Here is a 22,700-nt window from a genome sequence, read left to right as displayed (position 1 = left end):
TCTGATACACGTTTAATCTTACTCAACCCAGCTGAGTGATCTGCATAGTGGAAATTGCTGTATGACAGCACTGCACTCTACAGAACTTCTACCACATGTACTTGGAACACAAATGTCATTCTATAACAGCATAAATCAAAACTTGCTATATCCAAGAAAATTCGAGCCAGAGAAAAGTTTATCACATATAAGAAACATACTACATAATTACAAAGCAAAAGCCAGTCAGTGGGATTCTGACAGACAGCATTTAACTGTACACAATTACAGCAAAACAAGAACTTTTATTCAGGATTTAATTCTGGAAAACAAGAAACATTGCCAGAAGACACATAATCCAAACCAGCTTCTTTACCCAACCACTTCCCTCTCAGTAGTAGGCCTCATAAATCTTAGTCTCCAGAAGAGGTTGGGTTAACCTCACTAATATTTGGTTTGCTAAAAAATATTTTAATCAGTACCTAAATGGAAGTCTTGGCAGAACTGCACAATAAAGACACTGTTCCTTTGTCTTCAGCATTTCTCAGGTGATCAACATAAGCTAGGGATGGCCAAACCCAAGGACTGAAGGGTGAGTTGACACCCTGCCAGGAGCCCAGAGATTACATCTCCAATTAAGTTGTAGAAAATAATCAGTATGAGGATGCTTCCATGGGGAAAAAACCCACTTATGTTCCTTCTAGCATATCCCCTCCTTTTCTCATTGCTGCTTTCTCCTTTGGCAGCCTTTATTCTAAGACATTCTACAAGCTCATTTTGCTTCATTTTCAATATACTCAGCTTCTCTCAAGTAGTACCCAGCTTACCACATCCCTCTAAGGCATTCTGTAAGTATTGACACCTTTAAAGTCTCTGTAAGAATCTTTCATCTTTCTCTGTCTGTGCACCCACAACACTGAGTTGTGTCTATAGCAGTACTCTTGCACTTGACCTCAAGTTTTTCTCATACATTGTTCTTGACACCTCTTCAAGTGCCTTTCCTCCTAGAGCCTTTGCCAATTTCGTTCACAGCACCATCCTTTCACCTCCACAGGTATCCCTGAGCTATTATCTTATCAAGGGCCATTATTCTCCTAAAGCAAATGATTCCAAATACATTCAGGAAGATCCATTGACAAGACAAAGGCCCTTGGATGGGCAGCACAAATGAACAGGCTAAAAGAAGATTGGGTTGAGATTTTTTTCTGCAACTATTGGATGGGAAATCTGCATATGTTTTGACATACATGGAAAGGGCAGAACACAAATGGAACACTGAAATTGCTGTCCCTCAGCAACTTGGGATAGCAGACAGACAAATTACAAAATGACCAGGTAGTTCTTAAGGAGTTGTTATGAAACTTACTAAGCCAAATAGGCCATGAAGTTTTCTAGTAAAATACTTAGTTGGAAACTTACATCAGACCTTTTCCCTCACTTTGCAGGGAATAGTATATTTAATACTGAATAGTAAATTACCAGCAATACCAAAACTAGCATGTTCCCTGTTCAGGTGTATGAGATTAGCATTTTCAAAGGCATTTTCTAAATTTATAATGGAATTAGCCTTCCTTTCACTAACACCTCTAATATCAGTACCGTGCTTTCAAACAAGTCACTTACTGGCTCTCAGTACTACTGTTTTGTAAACAAAATCAGCACAAGTACAACAACCATCAACAGCTGAAGTAAAATATTGTACAATGTAGTAAAACAAGCCTTTCAAAGGCACCTGAAACAGCAAACATTCAGCACTCCTGTTTGCTTCCACAGACAGTGAAATAGCATCTTCAATGTAAGCATGTAACAGCATTGCATCTAAACACGTGAACAAGAAAAGAAACATTATAAAGCTCGGGCGGCATAAGAGACTTAAAAATATTTATTTAGGTCAGGCTTAGTGTAGAGTACTTTTAAATTTAAGAATGAGGCGCAGTTACACAGTGCATCATCCCACTGTGCATGTTTCGACAAACACAAACACACGGTGCTAGCATCATTTTCTTCATATACCACAGAACTCTCTTTTAAACTGAAATATCGTTCCCAGCTGGCACATGCCTTTACCACCAGCTCCTGTTAACGCTGTACGAGGCGCCCCTCATCCAGGGGAGGGGGATCGGGCATTCCCAGCTCAAGCAGAGCCCCCAGCCCGGCGGAGCCCCCGGGGCGGTGCGGGGCGCACGCAGCCGTGCGGAGCTCACCCGGGCTCCGCCACCGCGCCGAGCCCGGGGCCGGGGCTCCCTCCTTCTCACAATGAACTTCACGGCGGCCTCGGAGTCCCCTCGCTCGGGGCTCCAGCACTGGAGCGACCGGAGCCCCGGGGGCTCTGCCCCGCACAGCCCCACGAGCGGCGGAGACGGCTGGCCAGGGGCACACACGCTCCTCGGGGCTGCGGGGAGCAGGAAGCAAACGGAAGGTACCTTCAGCTCTTTCTCCCGCTCCCCTGCTCTCCTCTTCATGGTGCCGCCTTAGCCGCCCGCCCGGAGCGGAGCAGCACCGCGGGGACCCCGCGCAGCTCCGCCGGCAGCGGCCGGACCGCGGCTCCGCAGGCGGTGCGCGGCCCCGCCCCGAACTTCAAGTCCCGGCAGGCCCAGGGCGGCCCGGAAGGGGAAGGGCCCGGTTGGCAGCGGCGGCAGCTGCTAACGGAGCGCTGAGGAGCCCGGGGCTGGCCGGGGCTGTGAGTACGGGGGAGCTTCTCCCCCTCTGGGCACGGCGCGGGGAGGAGCGGGGCACTGGAGCTGCCCGCGGCTGTGGCGCCGCGTCCCGCAGCGGGCGGGCCCCGGCCGGGCTGGCGGCACCCGCGGGGCTGCGGTTCCAGAGCCGAGAGGCTCCTCCTCGCTCGGTGCCCGGGGGAAGAGGCTGGAGCCTCAGCGTTTGGCTCAGAGTAGCCCTGTAGGCCTGTGTTCGTACCGGGAAGGGCCGCTGGGCTGAAGCGGGAGCTGGGCTCCTGTGCCCGAGGGAGCGCAGCCCGGCGGTGTCGGCGTTGCTCCAGGAGAGGCGGCGAGCGCTGCCTTCCCTGCGGGCCCTGCCCCTCCAGCCCCGCCAGCTACCGCCAGCGGCGCCGCTCAGGCAAAACTGAAAAGCTTTGTACAATAGGTTGGAGTCAAGACACGGTTGTTTGGATTTTTCTGTTTCGAAGTAGGACTTACAGGTCTGAGAGATGTTTCTTCCCTTAGGATGTTGTGATTCCATTTCCTAACATCTTCCATATCTTCTCTTTTTTTCCCTGTCCGCCTCCCAGAACACACAGCACTACAACACATGAAATTTGAAAGATGATATACGTGTGTATTTCTACCAGGTAATAAATGAGATTATTTTAAGTTACAAGACCAATAAAGTGCAAACATGTATATTGTAAAGACTCAATAGAGGGAGAACATAGGCTGGAAATACATTATGATAAGCTAAGATAGGTGGGTTGTCCCTCCCACCTCCTTTTTTAAATTCCATCTACAAAAGGATCATCTTGGCCATGTCTGACACTCAAATTCAAAAACCATGTTGAAACAATTAAGTTGTAATTCTTGTGATTTCACTAGAAACCCCCTCACTGGAAGTCACCTATAGCCCCATTGGCTGAGAACTTTCAAAAGATTAAGGAATCCCCACTCAGTTTTACTACCTTTGAATGATGCTGGTACAAAAGCACACTTCTGTGAGTTTTATAAGAATCTGGACCTAAAGCATAAGCTTTGATAAGTATTAATTTTATTAGTGTCAGACTTGTATAACAGTGCAAAGTTGTGTGCAGTTTTGTGTAGTAGATTTTCAGATACAGGTAGTGAGTGATAGAACCACTTTTGTAGGTAGTGAAGTGTGTAACAGAGTTACAGTTTCTTTAACTTTAGTAGTTATATAGAAAATTCTTGCTTATACCTAGCCTGAAGTTCTCACAGGTTAATCCCTGAGATATGGGGAATATTCCTCTCTCTGTACACTGAGTTCTCTAGTTTTGAGAAACAATCTGTGCTGAAATGATTTTAGGGTATCCTTTCTTGGAAATAAAGCCTGGTTTAAGTTTTTGAGGTCGAGGATGGCATGTGGATCTGTCCAGATGCAAATACAAATTTATATCTCTCTCACTTTGTTATGCTTTCTTTTAGGAAATGCTGCACTTTTAAGTACTATAACTTTTGTAGCAATGTTGCTGTACAGTTTTGTCAGATGTAATCTCTTTGGAAATGCTTTCAAAAGTAATACAGAATGCCATCGAGAAATCTCATATGCTTTTAGAAATAACGCTGGAACTGGACTGCAAGGAAAAGTAATTTTGTTTAAGTGTTTGTGATTGACACTCAGATAATATTCAAAGAGGAACTGTAACATATGTAACACACGCTTTGATGTTTGAAGTGTCCTCTCTCAAAGCAGCAGCAGAACTGGTGGTTATTAGTGATTATTAAAGACATGGGTATGTTACTAATCAGGCAACTAAGTTGCCAAGCCAAATTCTAAATCTGTAATTATATTTGGCCTCCTTAAAACCAGGAGACATGTTTGTACTATTTCTGTCTAAAACCACTGTATTTGATAAAACCAATTAATATGGTTGGTTTTTTCATTTTCTTTTTCTGTGGCCCAGGACAGAAAAGATAGCTGAATGCTTAATTTCTGACACTTTGTAATGGAAATGAAACAATTCTTTCTCTTCCTTTAGAAAATTTGACCTTCTAAGTTTTCAGGACACTTTGGATTTGAAGTTGCTTTATTTTGTCACTTCAAATCACATCAAGTTGCCAGTTAAAATTGGCTTTGTGTGCATCTCTGCTGTGTTAGTTTGCTTACAGCTCAAATATTTCTGTGGTTTTGCTGCAGCCAGTAATAGATTACAAAAGTTGTTTGTTTATTTGAGTGACAAGCATGTGTTGTTTTGTCTCTGGTTTTAAGTGAGTAGGTTTCTCTCATACTGAAGATAACAGGTAGCTATCCATAGTAAAGTTTCTTCAGCAAATAGTGAAAGCCAGTAATGTTTGTCTGTACCTGTTACTGTTCTGGAGGTTTTGAAGCCTGATTTTGATAGATCACAAACGTTGTGGAGTCATGCTGATAAAATACTTGCTTAGCTCTTGAGGCTCAAAAAAGCCTCTGTCATTTTTGATTTGTGAAAGCAAGGACAGTCACATTCTAGAAAGATGTACAGTGGTATCTTCTCCTTGCTACCATCATGAACCAAATTTAGCTGATCCTCTGGAGGTAAAATGTCTGTTTCCCCTTGATCTCAGTTGCTGTAGCTGTACTGGTACAGCATAATAGCAACCACAAAAAATGAGCCTAGACCTGAGTGAAGCCAATGACTGCAGACAGAGCTAATTAACAAATTTCAAAGAAGTTTTGAGGATTTTTTAAGAGCAATGCTATAAGAGCCAAGGGTGCTGAGGAACTGAATTCCAGTGGATCTGTGTCTGCATTGGTTGCCAATTGTGCCATTGGCTGAGTGGTGTGGACATCAACATCCCAGAGTAGCACTCTCTGTCACTGACAACATTGAAACTGCAACCATATTGCAAGTCTACAACTGTAGATCAGTTCACTTCTATGGTCATGATAAGGAAACATTTGTTCCACATGGAAGAAAAATGTGTTCCTGTTTATTCATAAACAGTGAAGTCTGGAAATAATATTTTATCATAAATTTTAGTGATGAAAAAACCAAAAGATTAAAAGCAAGACTGACTTGTTGGAAACTAAATTTCCATTAATCCCTTTTGTTTCTTTAGAACAAAGCCATAAGGAGAGTTATTTATGAGGGAAGAAAAAGCTTAGGCAGCACTTCTGATTATGATTGAATTAACAGATATTTCATGGGCTGTCTGTTGACTGTGCCATGTCTCTTCTGCCCTCTGATGCAAGTCTCCAGTAGCATCACTGTTAATTTCCCAGTGCTTTCCTAGATGGTTCTGGATTGACTGAGGATTTTTATCACCTGAAGGACGTAACAATGGTTTTGGGGATAAGACTGTCAAAAGGACTTCATGTCTCTCCTTTTCCTGTTGTTTCAGCATTACTTGACTCTGTGACCAACATGTAATTTTCTGCTCCAGAAGAAAAGAAAGAAGCAGCAGTTGTTAAGAAGTATGTTCATATATTAGACCAAAACAAATGTAGTACTTTTTCACATTAATACTTTCCTAATCTCACTTTGTCATGTAGCTAAGCTTTCTGTTGCTGCAAGATAGAATGATGTTCAGATTTATGAGAATCATTCATAGGAGACTTTCTGTCTTAAAAAGTAATTTCTTATATGACAGTGATTGAAAGAAGACTAGGAGAATGCCAGACAGCACTGGAATGCCTTCATAACCCCCAGCACCTGTTTGAAAGAGTTCCATTCATAACATGGAAGATGGCATTACTCATCTACCATTCGATGCCTTAAGCTTTTACCTCTCTTGAGATGGACAAACAATTAAAAAACCCCAACTAACAAAAAACCCACAGGTCCCCTTCCCACATCCACCTGGAAATATGGCCTTAGCCCAAAGATTCCTGAAAGCAACAGAGCTAGACCATAAAAAGCTATTTGTGCATATATTAAATAGAATTGGAGCTATTGCACAACAAAGGTGTATCTTGTGAATGGATTGAAACTGCCATAAAATTGAGAACTTCAGAGTTTAGATTGCAATCCAGTTGAAATACTATTCAGAAGTCTGTCATTTCAGTGAATTTGCCATAACTTTTGCCTTCATTTCATATGGTGTATTGTTCTAGTCTCAGTTTAAATAACAGATGAAGAGGAATTTCATTTGAATTTTGTTATCCCTAGATAAGCCATGCCTGCTGCAGCTGATGTAACTGTGGGGGACCTGCCTGTAAGACATACAGGTCTAACTCCAGCTGGAATTGAAGGATTACAAGGTTTGTACCAGCTGCTATTTATTACAGCTACAGACTTTGATCAGTGGCTTCTTTAGTTTCTTTCTAAAAATGTTTCTGATGTTGCCACTCACAAAATTAAGTTCAAATACCATTCAAAATCTGGCTTAAATTGAGAAAGATGCTGTGACCCATTCTATGTTCAAGTTGCTTGTTATAAGAGGGGAGTTGCTGTGAGATGGTAAAAACTGAAAATGTCATTGAGCTGTAACATTCATACTTCCAGAAGAAAAGAGGATTTTTTTGCTGAATTGAGGACAAGGCCAGATCCATTTCACAAAATGGGAACCAAAAGTATTATGCAATTCTGCTATGTTACTCAGCTGCTATTAGAATGGAACAAATGGGCTTAGTCTTGTATCTGAGTAAATTTACAGAATTATGAGTTAATATTTTCAAGCTTCAAGATAATATGTTAACTTTGGAACAGATTAGAAAGAATCCCTTAGGTAATGCTTATTTTGAGATAGCATCTTTGGCAGAACCTGGTTACTTGGTAAACTGTTACCTTTGTGTTGTCCAGTATGAAAACAGGTTGCTGTATAGTTTTAATTGCCTTTTTTTTTTAATCTGTAAGAGGAAGGGAAAAGGAAGTGATTTAAATTACTATAAATCCAAAAAAATTAACAGACTCATACAAGTGTAAAATATAAAATTACTTGAAAAGTTGGGGACATTCAATATCTCAAAATGAGTTTTGACTTTGAGCTACATGTTGTTGATTGCATTGAAGGTAATTTAAAGTTGTCTTGGTTTGGGTAGAATCATGAACTGCACAGAATATAAAAGCTCAACAAGCCAGGTAACAAACCAGTCAAGAAGAACCAGAGGACAGGTTTCTTCATGTACATGATGATCACATCTTACTCAAGCAGCATGCAAATGAGCAAGAGGAGAAAACTAAAAGGTATGGGGGTTAATACTTTTATTTTAGCTTACAGTAATGTTTTTTTGCCCTTTAAAACAAATTGAAAATGTTGATTTCTCTCAGAGCACTTTTTAAAGCAGTAGCAAAAATCACTCTTTGAAATTAATTGTTTTTAATTTCTGGTTATGTCTGTGTATGTATGTCTTTGTGGTGGACTGTATTAGATCTCCATGCACTGAACTGCAGTGCTGTCTGTCACTTTGGAGCTGGTACCTTGTGCTCAGAGCTATGCTGTTAGAGTGTTCTGGGAACTGTAGAGGAGTCTATGGAAGCCTAATGATTCATCAAGAATTTCATTCTAGAATCAAAATTGTGTATACAGTGAGATTCCGCCCCTGTTATTAAACTTAGTGCTGTGCTGGCAAACCAGTTTGGGCTCAGCAGAAGTGTTCATGGTATTACTGCATTGCAGGAGGGCTGATTAATCCAAAAGCACTGTGACTCTGTGCTCACATTGTGCTGTACTAAATAAAGTCAGGCTGCATCCAAACAAGGTGGTGTCAGAAACTCGAAGATTCATAAAAGGGCATCTGAAAATATTGCTTCTGTAGATGGGACTATTTAGTAATTTTTTTAAGTCCAAGGAATTCTTTCCTTCTGACTCAGTATTCAGTGGATCAGGAACAAATTGACCAGCATGACATAACTTCCATCTTTTCTGTCAGGCTGTTGTCAAATCCAAGATGGTGGGACAAGTGAATTGTTTGCTTATTCCAAAGGGATTTCCTGTGTTTCTGTTAGATGCCTTACCAAAGGCTCTCATCATCCACTCAGGTAGCGTTACACAGAATCTTCAAATTGGAATACCTGAATTAATGCTTTATGGCACAGAAAATAAAAAATACGGTGTTTGCTAGAGAAAAAACTTAACTCCTCAAGTTGAATTTCTTTTCCAGCATTCCTTGCCAAAACCCTTTTAACTAGAAGTTTGGAATGAATTTGCAGTAGAAGAACATTGAAAAAACTCCATGTAAACAAAAAACCTGCTTACAGGCAAGTAACATTCTGTGACATCCTGAAGTTATTAGGGATTTTTTTTGTTTCACTTTTGTTCTTTTAAGTAGAAGCTTCTGTCCACAAGTATACAAAAAATAAAACAAGTCCTTTTAAATAAATGAAGTGTGTCCTTATTTTCAGTTTTCTTTCTGGGCCTTCAAAAATAGATTTCCTGTAAACTAGATACAGGTCTCAAAGATGTGCAACCGACTTTGTAAAGTCTTGAACTTGTCTCTCTCATCAAAGCCACCTTTTCTTTCTTTATATGCCAAGTTTTTTGCATTCACTTCTGGGTATGTTTTCTGTTCATGCATGTTACATCACCCCCACGTGCCCTCACTGCCTTTTGTTCTAGCTTACCAATGTTTATCAGAACCAAGGGAAATCAAAGGTACAACCTTTCAGATACCAAAAGCAAAATTTGTATCCTTCTAAAGACAGATGACAGCCATAACCTCTGTATCTAATTATATTCTGCAGCTAACTGTTCCTTCTCCAAAGCACACTGGAAATATTTGCCATGTATAAAATTGAGTATGGTAATGAGAACTGTTAAGTCTTTTTTTCCAGAGTACCTTCTTAAATATCTCCACCTATATATTTCAGCCACTTTAGACATGGAATATATATTTAAATCCCAAAATACTAGAAATTGTATATAATTGGAATGTTGCATATTATTAGCATTCTTTCAATAGTTGAATGTTCTGTGGAATTGGAGCTTTTATAGTTTGCCCCACCACATCTCAAATCTGTAACTTTACTTAACAGCATGCAGAGGTTCCTATATAAGGTCATGCGTTAAAAATTACATTTAAGCACCATATGGAGTAAATATGTGTCCTCCCTTTACTAACCTTAAATGATAAGCCTTAGGAAACTGTTATTTGTCAGTGCTATAAAGCAGATTGCTGCACAGTGGTTTCAATTATCTTCAAAGAGTTCTTCACAGGCAGTAATAGTTATATCAAAACCTGAAATTTATTATTCAGGTTCTATGCTGAAGTCTTCACAGTGATTATGTTCCTTTCAACAGAATGCTTTTTATGCTGACTTTTCACATTCTTTTTCATCTTTTTTATTATTTCCCCAGAATGACCACCAAGTTAATACAGCTTGTTAATGATAAAAAAAGTCTGAACAGGTTGGTGGCGGCCCCAAGTGGCTGGGTCAGGCCTGGAGCTGGAAGAAAGGATTGTGCAATGACAAGAAAAAGTTCATGAGCTTGAGAAACAGAATGAGAGCCTCCCCTTTCAGCTGACCAGCAGCTCCAGATTCCAGGCCACAGACCTTGTCCATCCAGCTGGGTTCAATCTTTTATTAGCAGTGGTCTCAGAAAAGTGAGCAAGGCTGCTGATATGCCAGAGCACACAGGGAAAGGTGTAATTCACATTTATTAAAAACAATGGTTTATATCCCTAACAATTGCTTCACTGTAGCCAGTCCATACTCTTTTTTGTTCATCAGTGGGCAATAATAGTACCTGTAGGGAGAAAGATTGTTTTCCCCTTGTTCTTGTATTTATTTATAGCAGCCATGTTAACTTGCTTGCCTTTGAAGTCCTTATTATGAGAATCCACAGAGGCAGGGGTTAAACAAAAGTACAGATTTGAGAAGACAGTAGCTATCAGGCAAGTTTTCTAATAGTTAAAATCATTTGACTTCCTTAGTAAAACTTCTCTACATGTTAAAGGGTTATAAAAGTAGTATATGAAAAAGTTTAGTGTTTTCATGTTACAACAAAGTTTCACATCTGTAGTTTGTTTGCACATGTTTTTCCTTTCTTAATTTCAAGGTTTGTTCTAGTCTCTTGATACATGTGTGCCCAGCACTGCAGACTTGAAAAATCTCACATGTGTGGGCTTTGAAAAGCAACTACTACAATGCAGCCATCTATAATGGTGCTTTTTGCTCTTGAGACTTTCTGCTTAAGGCAGGCTCCCTCTCAGGCCTTTACTCACTGTAGTTACATTGGGAAATCACACTTTAAAACTTTCATGTATTCAAAGGAACATTTGTAGAAGTAATTGTACTCAGTTAAGCTATACACTGATCTGATAATGTATTTTAAAAAAAACCCATCAGCTGCAGCACTGATTCAAACCTGAGTCAGCAGAGTTGTCTCCTTAATTTCCAGAAACTATGGATCAAGCTGGTGGCCAGTTACACCCTCACACCAGTCTTTATTTTTATGATATTCATTCAGGTATATGATAACAGCAACAATTCTCATGTTTTTACATTAAAAAATGTGTTTGTTTCTACCAATTTGCCTCTCTAATCTATTTGTAGTGCAAGTTTTGATGATTTTCATACACCTGTTTTTACACTTCATATCATTGATTGGGAAGTCTTATTCCCAAAATCAATTTGTTTGGTTTTTGTCTTAACAATGCAAAAATAGGTTGGAGGTATAATAATTTTATTGAGGCCCAGTGCTACCAGATAGAAGAGGGACTTGGTTCTGGGAATACAGATCAAATGTTGATATGACAGAGGGGGAGGGCTTATCTTGGTATAAAAACAGATCCAGAGCTAAGATGTCCTGTGCAGAACTAGGACTGGGACCATATTGATTAGGGCAGAGATTCTTAAACTGAAGCAAACATGAGTAATTAAAAAAAAACAAACAAAAAAACAAAAACACTTGTTCACAGAAGGTCCAGGTCAGATGACAATGTTCAGAAATTTCATAGAAGTTCTGATGTGTCAATCTGTTCTCTAAAGCCTTGTCCAAACCAGAGGGGATTCTGGTAATCTGAGTGCTCTGAATATGCAATTTTTTGAACACATTTTCTTAAGGCGAAGACTTACTAGAAATGTAGTAACCAATACTCAGAACTTGAACACAGTAGCATTGTCTTCCATAAGGACAGAGAATACTTTCTATAATATTAAGCATAGACTATTTCATGGTTTTGTCTTGCATATGTCCTCATCCTGCCCTTTTGATCAATGATGGTAAACCCAACAGACTGATGTTGGATTTCTGCCCTCTTTTTTTTAAAGACTGCTGAACTCTTAGATTGCTCAGTCAAACCTCTCAAATCATTTTTAGTGCAGATCAGAAAACATGCAGGACTTATCCAAAAGTAAAATGCCTTGAAAAATTCAGGAGAGCCTGGCTGTCTCTAGGTTATGAAGAGACCAAAAAAAATCCACAAAGAGTAAATACACCTTACTGGGTCTGCTTTGTGTTTGGCTGCTTTAAAAATACCATAGCAAATTGATCCAGAAGGTCTTCAACATAATTCTTGCAAAATTTTAGGTATAAGTTCATAGCAAACAATTTAATGTTCATTACTGCCCATGGATAATTTGGCATCTAGCAATAGTAGAAAACTATTGGCCTTGTATGAGGGTAGAGTAGCAAATTAGGTGTAGCTGTGCAGTGCAGCAAAGTCAGGCAATATGCCTGCAGAATGTGTTCATAATAAAGCCTCTATTAGATAAGTCTTTTTTCTTTCTCTTTTTTACTTAAAAAAAAAAATACATGCAAATTTTTGCAGCTTTGCATGTATTTCCCCTTTTTGCTATTTCAGTTTCAGACTGTTACCTTTAGTGGTGTTAAGGATCTAGTATGGCATGATCCTGCAATCCTTGCTAGTTTGATTTCAATGGAAGTTCTTGATAAGAAATATGTCATCAGTTCTTTAACTGCCTTTCAAGGGAGGGACCCTGTTATTATGTGTGAGCATTCTTTAGTGCATCAGTGGTGCTACATAAATAATACATCATAATGTTTGCTATTAAATTATTCACAAAGTCATAAGTCTCCCCTATTCAGAATTTCCTTTATATAGTTTAAATAGGTTAAAGAAGTTGTTATCATAAATAATGTCTCAGTCTGTGCCTACAGTGAATTTAGAAAATATTTTAAATATTTTTTCATTATTTGAAAGGAATCTGTTTCGAAGAACTTCTGTGCTTCATTTTTGTATGAACACTCTTCTTCAAGTACAGCAGACAGAAACTGAAGATAACATCTAAATGTGATGTCAACTACCATATTTGTGTGAAAACTTTTAAGGAGTCTGAAAGTAAAGATGAACTTCAAATTCAGCTTAAAAAAAATCTTCAAATAAAGCTATGGTCTAAAAAGTAGTGCAGATCCTTGTTTATGTTCATCAAATTACTTGTATCCAAACCATGACACTTGACCTAAGTTGCTATCTAAGTTGCTATTAAGTTCTGAAATTAATTCCTTTATAGTCTATTTCTAGTTTGAAACCTGATAGAAGATATGTTAGTATTTGAGAGATGCTGTGTTTGACTGAAAATACTAGGAAATAAACTGAAAAATGTCCACCAGTACATTTGTAGAATAGTGTATGTTCTATAATTTTGCCACCAGAATACTTTATGGAAAGCTCTTAATCCTCAAGTTTTCCAAGTCATGTATTTTTTACGTGCTGAATGCACAGAGGCAGAACTTAAAGGGATCCATGAATGTTATATTTTGGACACTTTCATTAGCTTGCTTTCTTGGGAATGTTGTAACTGCTATCTACAACAGTCTGTATGAGTTGTTTTACTGCACAAATAATCCTACAGGTTCTGTCTCATTTTTAATTTTTGTATCAGCAGAGAAGAAATGTCAATACTGGAATACTGGAGAAAAACCTGGACATTTGGGTGACCAATAAGGTCATCTTAGTTTATCTTTGTAGCTTATGTTTTTGAATTTCGATATTATTAGCAGCTTTTTCATGTGTTTTGTCAGCAAACACATGGCTGTCATCCTGCTACTTAACCATGTAAAGACAGAGTGGAAATTCTTTAGGAGCTGTGTGATGCCAGCAGGATTGGGCTCCCACCAATCTCCTTGCTGCAGCACCATCTGATGTCAGCCTGCTGTTAGAGTTCTGCCAGCCTTTAGGAAAACATTCTTTATTTTGCTACATGTTTAAGAAGTTCTTGTGATTGAAATAGCTGTAGTTACCAAATAGTGAAGCAGCCCCAGCTAATCATTAGTTCACCATCAATTAGGAAGGGAGGTGCTGGTTATCCTGAGTTATCCTATATCCACAAATATCCCATCATATTTTAAAGCTGCTTTTGCAGCTTCACTGCAGTTTCTGTCTAACACTAGAGCTACATACAAGAGTTGAGTTCACATGCAGCACTCCTTGAGATGATTATTCTAATGTGGCTGCAATCAATGGTTTTTTTCCATATTTAATTGGAGTTTGTTTGGGGATTCTTTCAGGAATGTAGAAATCTGCCTTAAGGGACAAACTTGGATTAAACACATTTTAAGTACAAAATTTATCTACAATTAGCTTGACTGTTTGTTAATGAAAAGATGGCTGAAACCACAGCCTTGTGATTTGATGCCTATGGTATGGTACACAGTGTGCAAGTAAAGCATTAATTGTGAATAAAATCATTTTGCAAGCAGGTATCTTCAAATTACTTAATAGCTCATAGTGCTTTCCAAAAATACCTTTAAAGCCATCCCAGACTGTATTTGTGAAACAGGTATTTGCATGTTTGTGCTTTTTGCTGTGTGTTTTATTGAGTTGATTTTTTAATGAAAAAAGCTTATTTGCTTGTCAGTTTTTAATTGTTTGACATTTTTTACTGCATTGTTACTCTGGACTTAAACTGATTCGCTTTGTTAATTAAATCAATTAGATGTATGTAGATCTGTTAGATGGTACTGCACATTCATGTTCTTCTCTGCTTGTGACTGTGTCTTGGATGTTGTTGTATTTGTGGTTGAGAACAATTAGCTGAAAAGCCTTTTGTTTATTTTGCCAGACAGAGGGCAAGTGACCCTGAGAAGTTTGGTGGTGATACATATTTTACTTGCTTGGTTTTCAGTTCTGAGTATGAAAGAGTAAAAGTTTTTGAGCCACTAATCCAGTAAATACAATAGTCAGGACTCCTTAAGAGTAGTCTCAGTATTGAATCCATGTCCTGCTCATATGGAAGCAAAGACAAGATGCAAGGGATGTGGTTTAATTAGACCTCAATTTTATTAGCTTAGCCATCTGGGATTTACTGGCATAAATTTGTACAGTGGAGGTCACGATCCTTTCTTTAATCATTTCCTTCTGGTGTAAGTTGCTATCAGTGCCCCATTCCCACACAGCTGGTCCCCAGCCTGTTATTGGGACTCCACTCTATGTGCTTTTAATCCAAATGATAAGAGGTCTGGAAGAGAGATTGTCTCTTTGCTGTAGTTCAGACATTAACCCCAAAGATAATCCTTAGCTTTTTTAAGAGTCACTTTCTCCTAACTTCGTTTTCCATTTCAGACTTTTAAAGCCAGCACGAAGATGAGGTTGAAAGGAAGGATAGAGTTCATGTTCCTTATTGCTGCAGTTGGGGTAGAAGGCATAGAGCTAGGATCACTTTGCCCATTAATTCATGTTATTGCCTCCAAAGGGATATTAGTTCCTTTTCTTTTTCTGACTTCTGTTCAGTTCTACTTCCATGTGTCCAAGTTCTGTGGCAATTTTTTCTTTTTTTTTTTTTTTTTTTTTACTTTTTGGGCACTAAAGAAAATATTGCTTGAGCTATCTCAGTACAACTTTAGCCTTATACATTACTTTGGGGAAAGTATTTGTTTTAGTGAAAAACACTAGTTAATTTCTATTTAATCTGTGTATATATAACCCCTATTTTTAAGCAATATCTGAATACCTGAGAAGATGTTCAGGGACCAGAATATACCTACCTGAGAGGGAGAAGCCTGTGTAGATCATAATTTTCGATTCTACTGGTTTGTGACTTCATTTCTAGAAGAATGATCCTTCCCAACAGTCTTCCTCAATTAACTGTGCCTTACCCATGAAATCTGAGAAGATCTCATTGTTCAACAAGCTCTTCTTCATATACCTGGATGCAGTGGACATTTCTTAGGCATATTTAATTCAAATAAATAAAGAAATTGTGATCAATGTAATGCACTAATAAGTAATTAATTGCACATGCTTTCTCTAGCTCTTAAAATTGCAAGGTTTGAAATGATTGAAATAAAGAGTAATTTTTCACTTCTGAATTTGAATAAATTGTTCCATAATATTAATATCTAAAACTTGTTTGAATCAAATGCCGTTTCATTCACTGTTGAAAAAATAGTTAATGTTGACTGTCAGAAGCTATGGAGTTTACATCTGTACATCATAAATTTCACTATCATCTGCTCCTTTTTCTACTTAAAGAGAAAAAATAACGTCCCCTGCTTAAAAAAGAAAGGAAAAAAAGGGGCCTTTGAAGGCATCAGACCCTTTTGTTTGATGTGTGGAACAAGATTAATAAAAACGTGCCACTACATTAGCTTTTAAATAGCTAGCATGAGACAGTGCTGCTGTCTATACTCACCACAACTTTAATTTATGTAGATAACATATTTGAGACACATGATAGTTTTAGCTTTGAGTTGGGCCTGTTTCTTGGGGAAGATCTCAGATTTGTGACTGTGTTTATCTTTTGTGCAAGGACAATTAACTGGGTAATGCCAAAACACAATAGCATTTGATATTTTGAAGAATAAAAGGAAAATATTTCACGTATCCAGCTGGTTTACAGATGTGTAAGCTTTATAGTCCATTCTCTTGCTCCAGCGTGGCATTGTGACTGTATGTCCAATACATCTAAAATTGATAAATATTGGAAGAAAAAATGCCTTTTCAAAAGTTAAGGATTTTTTTATTTATAATAATTTATATTAATAAAAATCATAATCAAATCTTGTAGTTGTAATCTTAGAATTGTAAGAATATCTACATAAATATTAAATTATTTTCACATAGTTGACACACCTGCAGCATGTTTGAGTCCAGACTTTCAGGTGTTACAAGTTGCTAAGACCCTTTTATTAGCAGAATTCGATATGTTTAAAGTATAAGAGAGAATTAATAAAAATTATATTCTGCTGGCACCAAATACTTCAGATGGTGGAAAAGTGAATGGAGAAGAAATAATCTCTTTAAGTATAGGATGGAAGTTTTTTCTGTCCTGTCCTGTTTTATACAATAATCAAAGATGTTGATGTATTCTTTAAAGCTGCTGTATCTTAATGTTTATCTACCTACATTCTGTAATGTCAGTTATAGCAGAAGAAATTAATTTGGGCACTACACACTAAATCTGCTGCATTTTTGGAATTGAAAAAGCTGTTGTAGAAAGCTGATTTGCAAAATGAGTTCAACTTTTCAAAAGCTCATGATACATTTCTTTTTAAATTTGAAGCCTAAACGTTTGGGACAGTGTAGAAATTATCAAGGTTGTAAACAACTGGTTGAGAAAAGCAGTTCTCTTTCAGCAATGGAAGGGAAATTTCTCCGGTTTCAAGAGATATTTGGAATTTGGTCAGTACATTTCTCTACTTTTATCACATGAGCCAGTGTAAATGGAAAAAAAATATTCACAGTTCTTGATTTTGAGTCAATACTGAGGACATGAAAATGAACCACATATTACACTTCCCTCAAGCTGCTCCAAATGGAGGAAAGATTTTTAGTCTTAAATTTTGGGCTTTTTTTAGAAGAGTCTAGGAGGTCATCCCAGGCAGATTGTGAAGAATGAACTGGGCTGTCTGGCCACTGAAAGAGACTCCTGATGATTTAAAGAGAGAGCTTTGACTTAAATATACTAATTTACCAAAAAAAAGGGGTACCAGACCACCCTCATTTTATCAGTCTTGGATAAAGTTTCGGAGATTGTGCTGTTTTGTTCTCCGTGATTCAGTTTGAGCTTGTGTTCTTAAGTCCATGGAAATTATTTTAAAAGGCTATTGTAAGTAATGTTTTTCTTTATAACAAGTACAGTTTTATGAAAATATCACTGAATGTGCAATTACAGCTCTTGCCTTCTTTTTCCCATATGTGTTTGGAGACCTGCATGTGCACATGGAGGTGGTAGGATGGGCAGCCTGAAATGGGAGAGTTCCTGTGAGCAGGGGAATCCTAATGCAGTACAGCTCTGTAAAGTGTCCTAGCCTTAGGAGCTGGAAGCACCAGGAATCCCTGGAACCTCTTACTGCTCTTACCCTTTAGCATCCTACATCACACTTGTGCCATTAGATTTTTGTTCCATTCCTTTTTCCCCTGTGTTGTTTCATTTCTACCTCTTGCTGTACTTAGCCTTCTTCCCCTCTTTGGTGTAGTGCCTATATCCTTTCTGCCAAAGCAGCTCTTCTGTCAGCAGCTCAAATCTAGTTTTTCATAGGGTGGGCTATAGCAATTCCAGGGGAGACAGGTTTCACATGACTTTTTGGGTTCTTAAATAAAAAGCAATAAGTAAACTGTTCCATTTTAAATCATATGCAACTTTCTGGTAACTTACACCAGTAGGTTTTGGGTGATTTTGCCTCTTTCTTGGCAGCAGCTGAAAGGAAACATGGGCTTAGGACCCAAACTGCTATTTGAAGACATTGTTTCTAATATTCACAGTGAAAGGTGCATTTTGGAGAAGGATGAGTGTTTTCTGTGGCTCTTTTTTTGTTACAAGAGAATGGATCCAATGGTTTTCCAATTTCAAATAATTTGAATCTTTGAGACATGTCTACTAAATGTGAATAATTGTAAAATCCAAAATTTCTAGTTAGATGGCACATAATATACTTACCTATTACAACTACTTTCTAGGAAATAGTATATTGAAAAAACTGAAGCTAACTTTATTCTGTCTGCAATCATTAAGCACTATCTATACCCACATATGTGTTTAGCATAAATTTTCATACACTCATTTTATTAAACAGAAGATTGGCTTCTGTGCTCTGTTGTTTCAAGTCATAATTTGAATATTATTTACATTGAAATTCTTAGTGAATGAGGCTTTATTAAAGCATTTGTGGAATGTAGCCACTATATTGTTAACTAATATTCTGAAATTAGAGGTTCTATCAGCATTCTTCATTTAATATTAAAATTGGTTAAATGTGCCTTAATGTCATCCATTGAAATAAATGAAAATGGAAAAGAAATCAGAAGTCCCTTTTTAAAGTACTACTAGTAGGAAAATAGAACTGAATGTATTAGGATTATGGAACAATCACATATTTACAATGAAGGGTTAACAGAGCAGTGGCAAGCTCTGTGATTACCATAACTGTGGTCAACATTCATTTCTGCTTGCTGCTGCGGTGTTTTTTGGTCAGCATGTCTAACCACCATAACCACAGCAAAATCTTTTAATTGCTGTACAGATGTATTTCTTAGTTGTTTTCATCATGACTGAACTGAGGGTTTAATGTTGATGAGAGCACCAGGAGTGCCACCTTTCCCCAGCCATGCATTCAGTACATGGATCAAGTGCCTCCTGTTGAGCACATTGAGAATACATACACTAAATACTGCCAGGGACACACACCACTGTTGGAATATGCTCTGTTGTAACATTCTACTAGGTGTAATTTATTTTATTTTTTCCTGGATATTCCTTTCTTTTCATAGAGCCTAAAGAACTTAAAGACCAACCATGATGCTTAGCAAAAGGTGATGAGCTGAATGGATAGCTTAAAAAGGGGCAGTTAAAGTAGTTCCATCTTCAAAACAAATTGCAATCAGTAGGTATTTCAAAGAGAGGGACAGAGGAGGTGAGGCTGTGGGCTAGAGCTAGAATCTTTTACTTTAGGTAGTGCATACAGATAAGGGAAAAAGAAATGTTGGGGTACATTTCAACAGAGGAGGTGTGAATAGACCTTTCAAACATATTTAGAAGAGTGGTACTACATATATTTTTATCCTATTCAAAAGAAAAACTTCTGACCAAAATGCTGTTTGTATTTCATAGAACTGTGAACCACACCTGATCCAAACCACCAGTCTTTGGACAATATTTGAAGTTAAAGCATAAGACATCATGTCAATCCTGGTACTAAAAAAGTGGTTTATTAATAGAAAAAACCCATAATACTTGGTTTATTGATCATGTATTGCTAGTTCCTAGTATTCTTTGAACCTGATTTAATTAGAGTACAGTGTTACATCTCATGCAGCAGTTCAAATCATTCTATGTCTAGTGACTCTGAGAGACTTCTGTCATCACTAACAAGTTGTCCAGATACAGGGCTAAACATCAGATGGGGAATGGTTTCTTCCCCATTTTCTTCTATGTGTAAGGAATAAAAATGTGAAAACCTACTTGATTTTTCTTGCATTTTGTACCAACTTAGTTTTACCACCTGTTTTACCTGTTGTAAATAAATGTATTTTACGTGACCCAAGTTTACCTCATAGATATTTTTGCTAAGCATTTTAAATGTTGTAATGCATGGAGGGTAGATATTCTCTATTTAAGTGTCTCATGTCCTTAAACCAGATCCTGCTGTAGTGAAAGAACAAACAATAGCCTGACCCTAAAAATTATTTGCTATTTCTGTTCACACATTCATTGTAATTTCATTTTGTGCTGTGCATTACTTGAAACTTCTCTCTTCATTTTAATTACAGGAAAGAATAAACAATCCAGAAAAAGAGAATGAACTCTTGAACAAAAACTATGATAAGCTGTGTAAGGTAAGTTAGGATTTCTGCATACAGAAAATTTGATTCTGGTTCTTTTTTCATAGATCTTAATATACTGTGTGCTGTAATGTGTTCATAAATATTTTGTGCTTTTGCACACGTGTAACTCTGCTCAGGCTGCTGTTCATCATATGACTGTATATGGAAACTCTCATGTGCTCTGCTGTATTTCATCAGCTCTGTTAAAAATCTTAACAGCTTAAAACTTTTTTTTTTACTTAGGAGGTGCAACAGTTGTATAATCACAAAATTTAGAGTTTTGTATGGAGAAGTTGGTCACTTGTCACTCAGGTTAATTGCTGGAGATTTCTCCAAAATTTGATCATGTAACAAATATTTCTGATTATCTTTTTGTTTATTCTCAAGTATTTATTCAGAGAAATAATTCTTACTAATAAATCAACCTAACAATCTTGGCTTGAAATTTTCTGTTCTACTTATAAACATAATGGGATGACTTAAAAAAATATTAAACAAGAGAAATTGAAAGTGAGCTTCCATTATAGCAAGTAGTCTATACTATGGTGTTTCTTTCACTAAAATGATCTGTCTTTTCATATACTCTCATTTAAACACTGATTCATCTTTCATCATTCCATGTTATTGTATAGGCATCAATAAATTAGAAAGAGAAGGATTATATAGCCACCATTTAATGCTTTTAAGCTTTTTTGGTTGCCTATTTGAGCAATACAACTTTACTAGAGCTTACCTGGGCTAGCAGTAGATAGGCCAGTGTCCACAGGTGCCACTTAATTAATGATTAATTAATAATTCTTTTTCAACTTTTAAATGGAGGCAAAGGTGCATAAACCCATTCTTCGCTAAAGTTTTTTTCAGGAAATTTTTTGATGTTGATGGGAATTTTTGCCAAAGCCAAGACTGAAGAACTGGATCTGAAAAGTTTGCAAAGAACAAGTATGAATTTGTCAGTTGACTCTTATTATTTAGTCAGTATCCAAGAAAACGATTCATTTGTATAAAAGGTTTGGAGGAATTGTTTTCATATGACCTTGTAATGCAAATCTAGCAATGCTTAAACTCCCTCCAAAGGAAATGGTGCCAGATGTGGTTGACCATTATAGTTACACAGATGGCTTCAACTCCAGTGAAATACAGTAAATATGAAAGAAATTCCACATGAATTCAAGTAAATGTAATCTTAAAATTTGAAAGAAGAAAGCAACACACGTGGACTCAATTCACACTGACATAAACATTAGCACTATATGGGTTCAGATAAAACCTGTCTTCTAAAATGGTCTTCATTTAAACATCTAAATTCTTAAAAACCATAATAATGCTTAATGATTCTTCTGCCAGCTCAGTCTTCTAAAAAACTGAACTAAAACCTGGCTGCACCCTACTGTGAAGTAATTGTACCTAAAGCTGATGAACTCACATATAACTGGGTGTTGTGGTCATTCAAACTTGAAAACATTTTCAGAAGTGTGGAAACTGACAGTATTTCTTTTCTTTTGAAGAGAGTTGTGTTTTCCTTATGGAAGCCAATCAAACTCCAAGCCATTAGAGAACACAGCGTCTCTTCTGTACTTTGCAATACTGTGGAGTGGTAGTGGATTCAGTGCATTATATTGCCTGTATATTACCTTCAACATTATAGGAGAGTGATGCATGTATGACTGCAGGACTTAGAAGCTCAGCTTTAGCTCATGCATGCTGTGAAAACAGTCACACTATGAAATGCTCTATGCCTAGAGAACTGTGTACATAGGTTAGATGTAGTATGAGAAAAAGACAAAATACAGGGATTTAGAATGTTTTCATGAATAATACATATAGGAATACAAACCCTATATACTTTAGGGTTTACAATTCATGCCATAATATTTTATTTCTTTAATCTTGAAGTCATTCTTCAAATATATGAGATATAAATGCACTTATAGGTGCTCAGAATTCTCAGTCAGCATGTAGAGTCTGAACCTGTGTGGGCTGTCCTCATGTGTCCTATGTGTTCTGCAGCATCTCTTCCTCCTCTCTTTTTGTGGTCAAGGCTTGTTACATAGATCTCTTCTAGAGATAGGTGGATAAAAAAAAATAGATATCGGAAGATTTCTAATACATTGATTTATGTAAAATATAGTTTTTTAGCTGACAAGCTTCACCAAAGAGTTGAGGAACTGACTTTTTTTGTTTACAGAACCCTGCAGTTACTAATTTTTCATGGAGTACAAAAGTGAATAAACTGCTTTGTGCTCGGTGAAGATCTACATTTTGTTCAGTAAATAAGAATGCAAATATAATAATATGAAGACTATACCACTCACTGTCTAATTTATATGAAAACTCATTGCACAGCTTTGTCTTTTCGCCTACTGAGAATTACACTGTAAATTATATAATGTACTTAATTTAGTTTTAATCCGAGTAACGCTTTTTGTTGTGGTTTCAGCAGTTCTAGTTCTGTG

The 22,700-nt window shown here is 37.5% G+C and overlaps 1 protein-coding gene and 1 non-coding gene across 8 annotated transcripts in view; one reads left to right on the top strand and one right to left on the bottom strand.

Moving 5' to 3' along the window:
• FTO (FTO alpha-ketoglutarate dependent dioxygenase) overlaps positions 1-2,586 on the bottom strand; it is a 219,190-nt gene extending 216,604 nt beyond the window's left edge. The window contains exon 1 of the mRNA XM_054640716.2: positions 2,403-2,586. Within this exon, the coding sequence (XP_054496691.2) occupies positions 2,403-2,441 (39 nt within the window). The 5' untranslated portion in view covers positions 2,442-2,586. The remainder of the gene's footprint in view (positions 1-2,402) is intronic.
• The window catches only part of LOC129125576 (uncharacterized), a 50,706-nt gene continuing 30,560 nt past the window's right edge, over positions 2,555-22,700 (top strand). For 6 of the 7 annotated variants that reach the window (XR_013183968.1, XR_013183970.1, XR_013183969.1 and 3 more), the window contains exons 1-7: positions 2,555-2,659; positions 3,224-3,283; positions 5,985-6,057; positions 6,752-6,843; positions 7,624-7,768; positions 8,686-8,782; positions 20,194-20,259. This is a non-coding gene — a transcript (uncharacterized LOC129125576). The remainder of the gene's footprint in view (positions 2,660-3,223; positions 3,284-5,984; positions 6,058-6,751; positions 6,844-7,623; positions 7,769-8,685; positions 8,783-20,193; positions 20,260-22,700) is intronic. The other variant, XR_013183974.1, reaches the window with a different exon arrangement.

Source organism: Agelaius phoeniceus, chromosome 12 (genome assembly GCF_051311805.1).
Source record: "Agelaius phoeniceus isolate bAgePho1 chromosome 12, bAgePho1.hap1, whole genome shotgun sequence".
NCBI lineage: Eukaryota > Metazoa > Chordata > Aves > Passeriformes > Icteridae > Agelaius > Agelaius phoeniceus.
The sequence above is the reverse complement of the archived record's forward strand: the minus strand, read 5'-3'. Positions and strand labels throughout refer to the sequence as shown.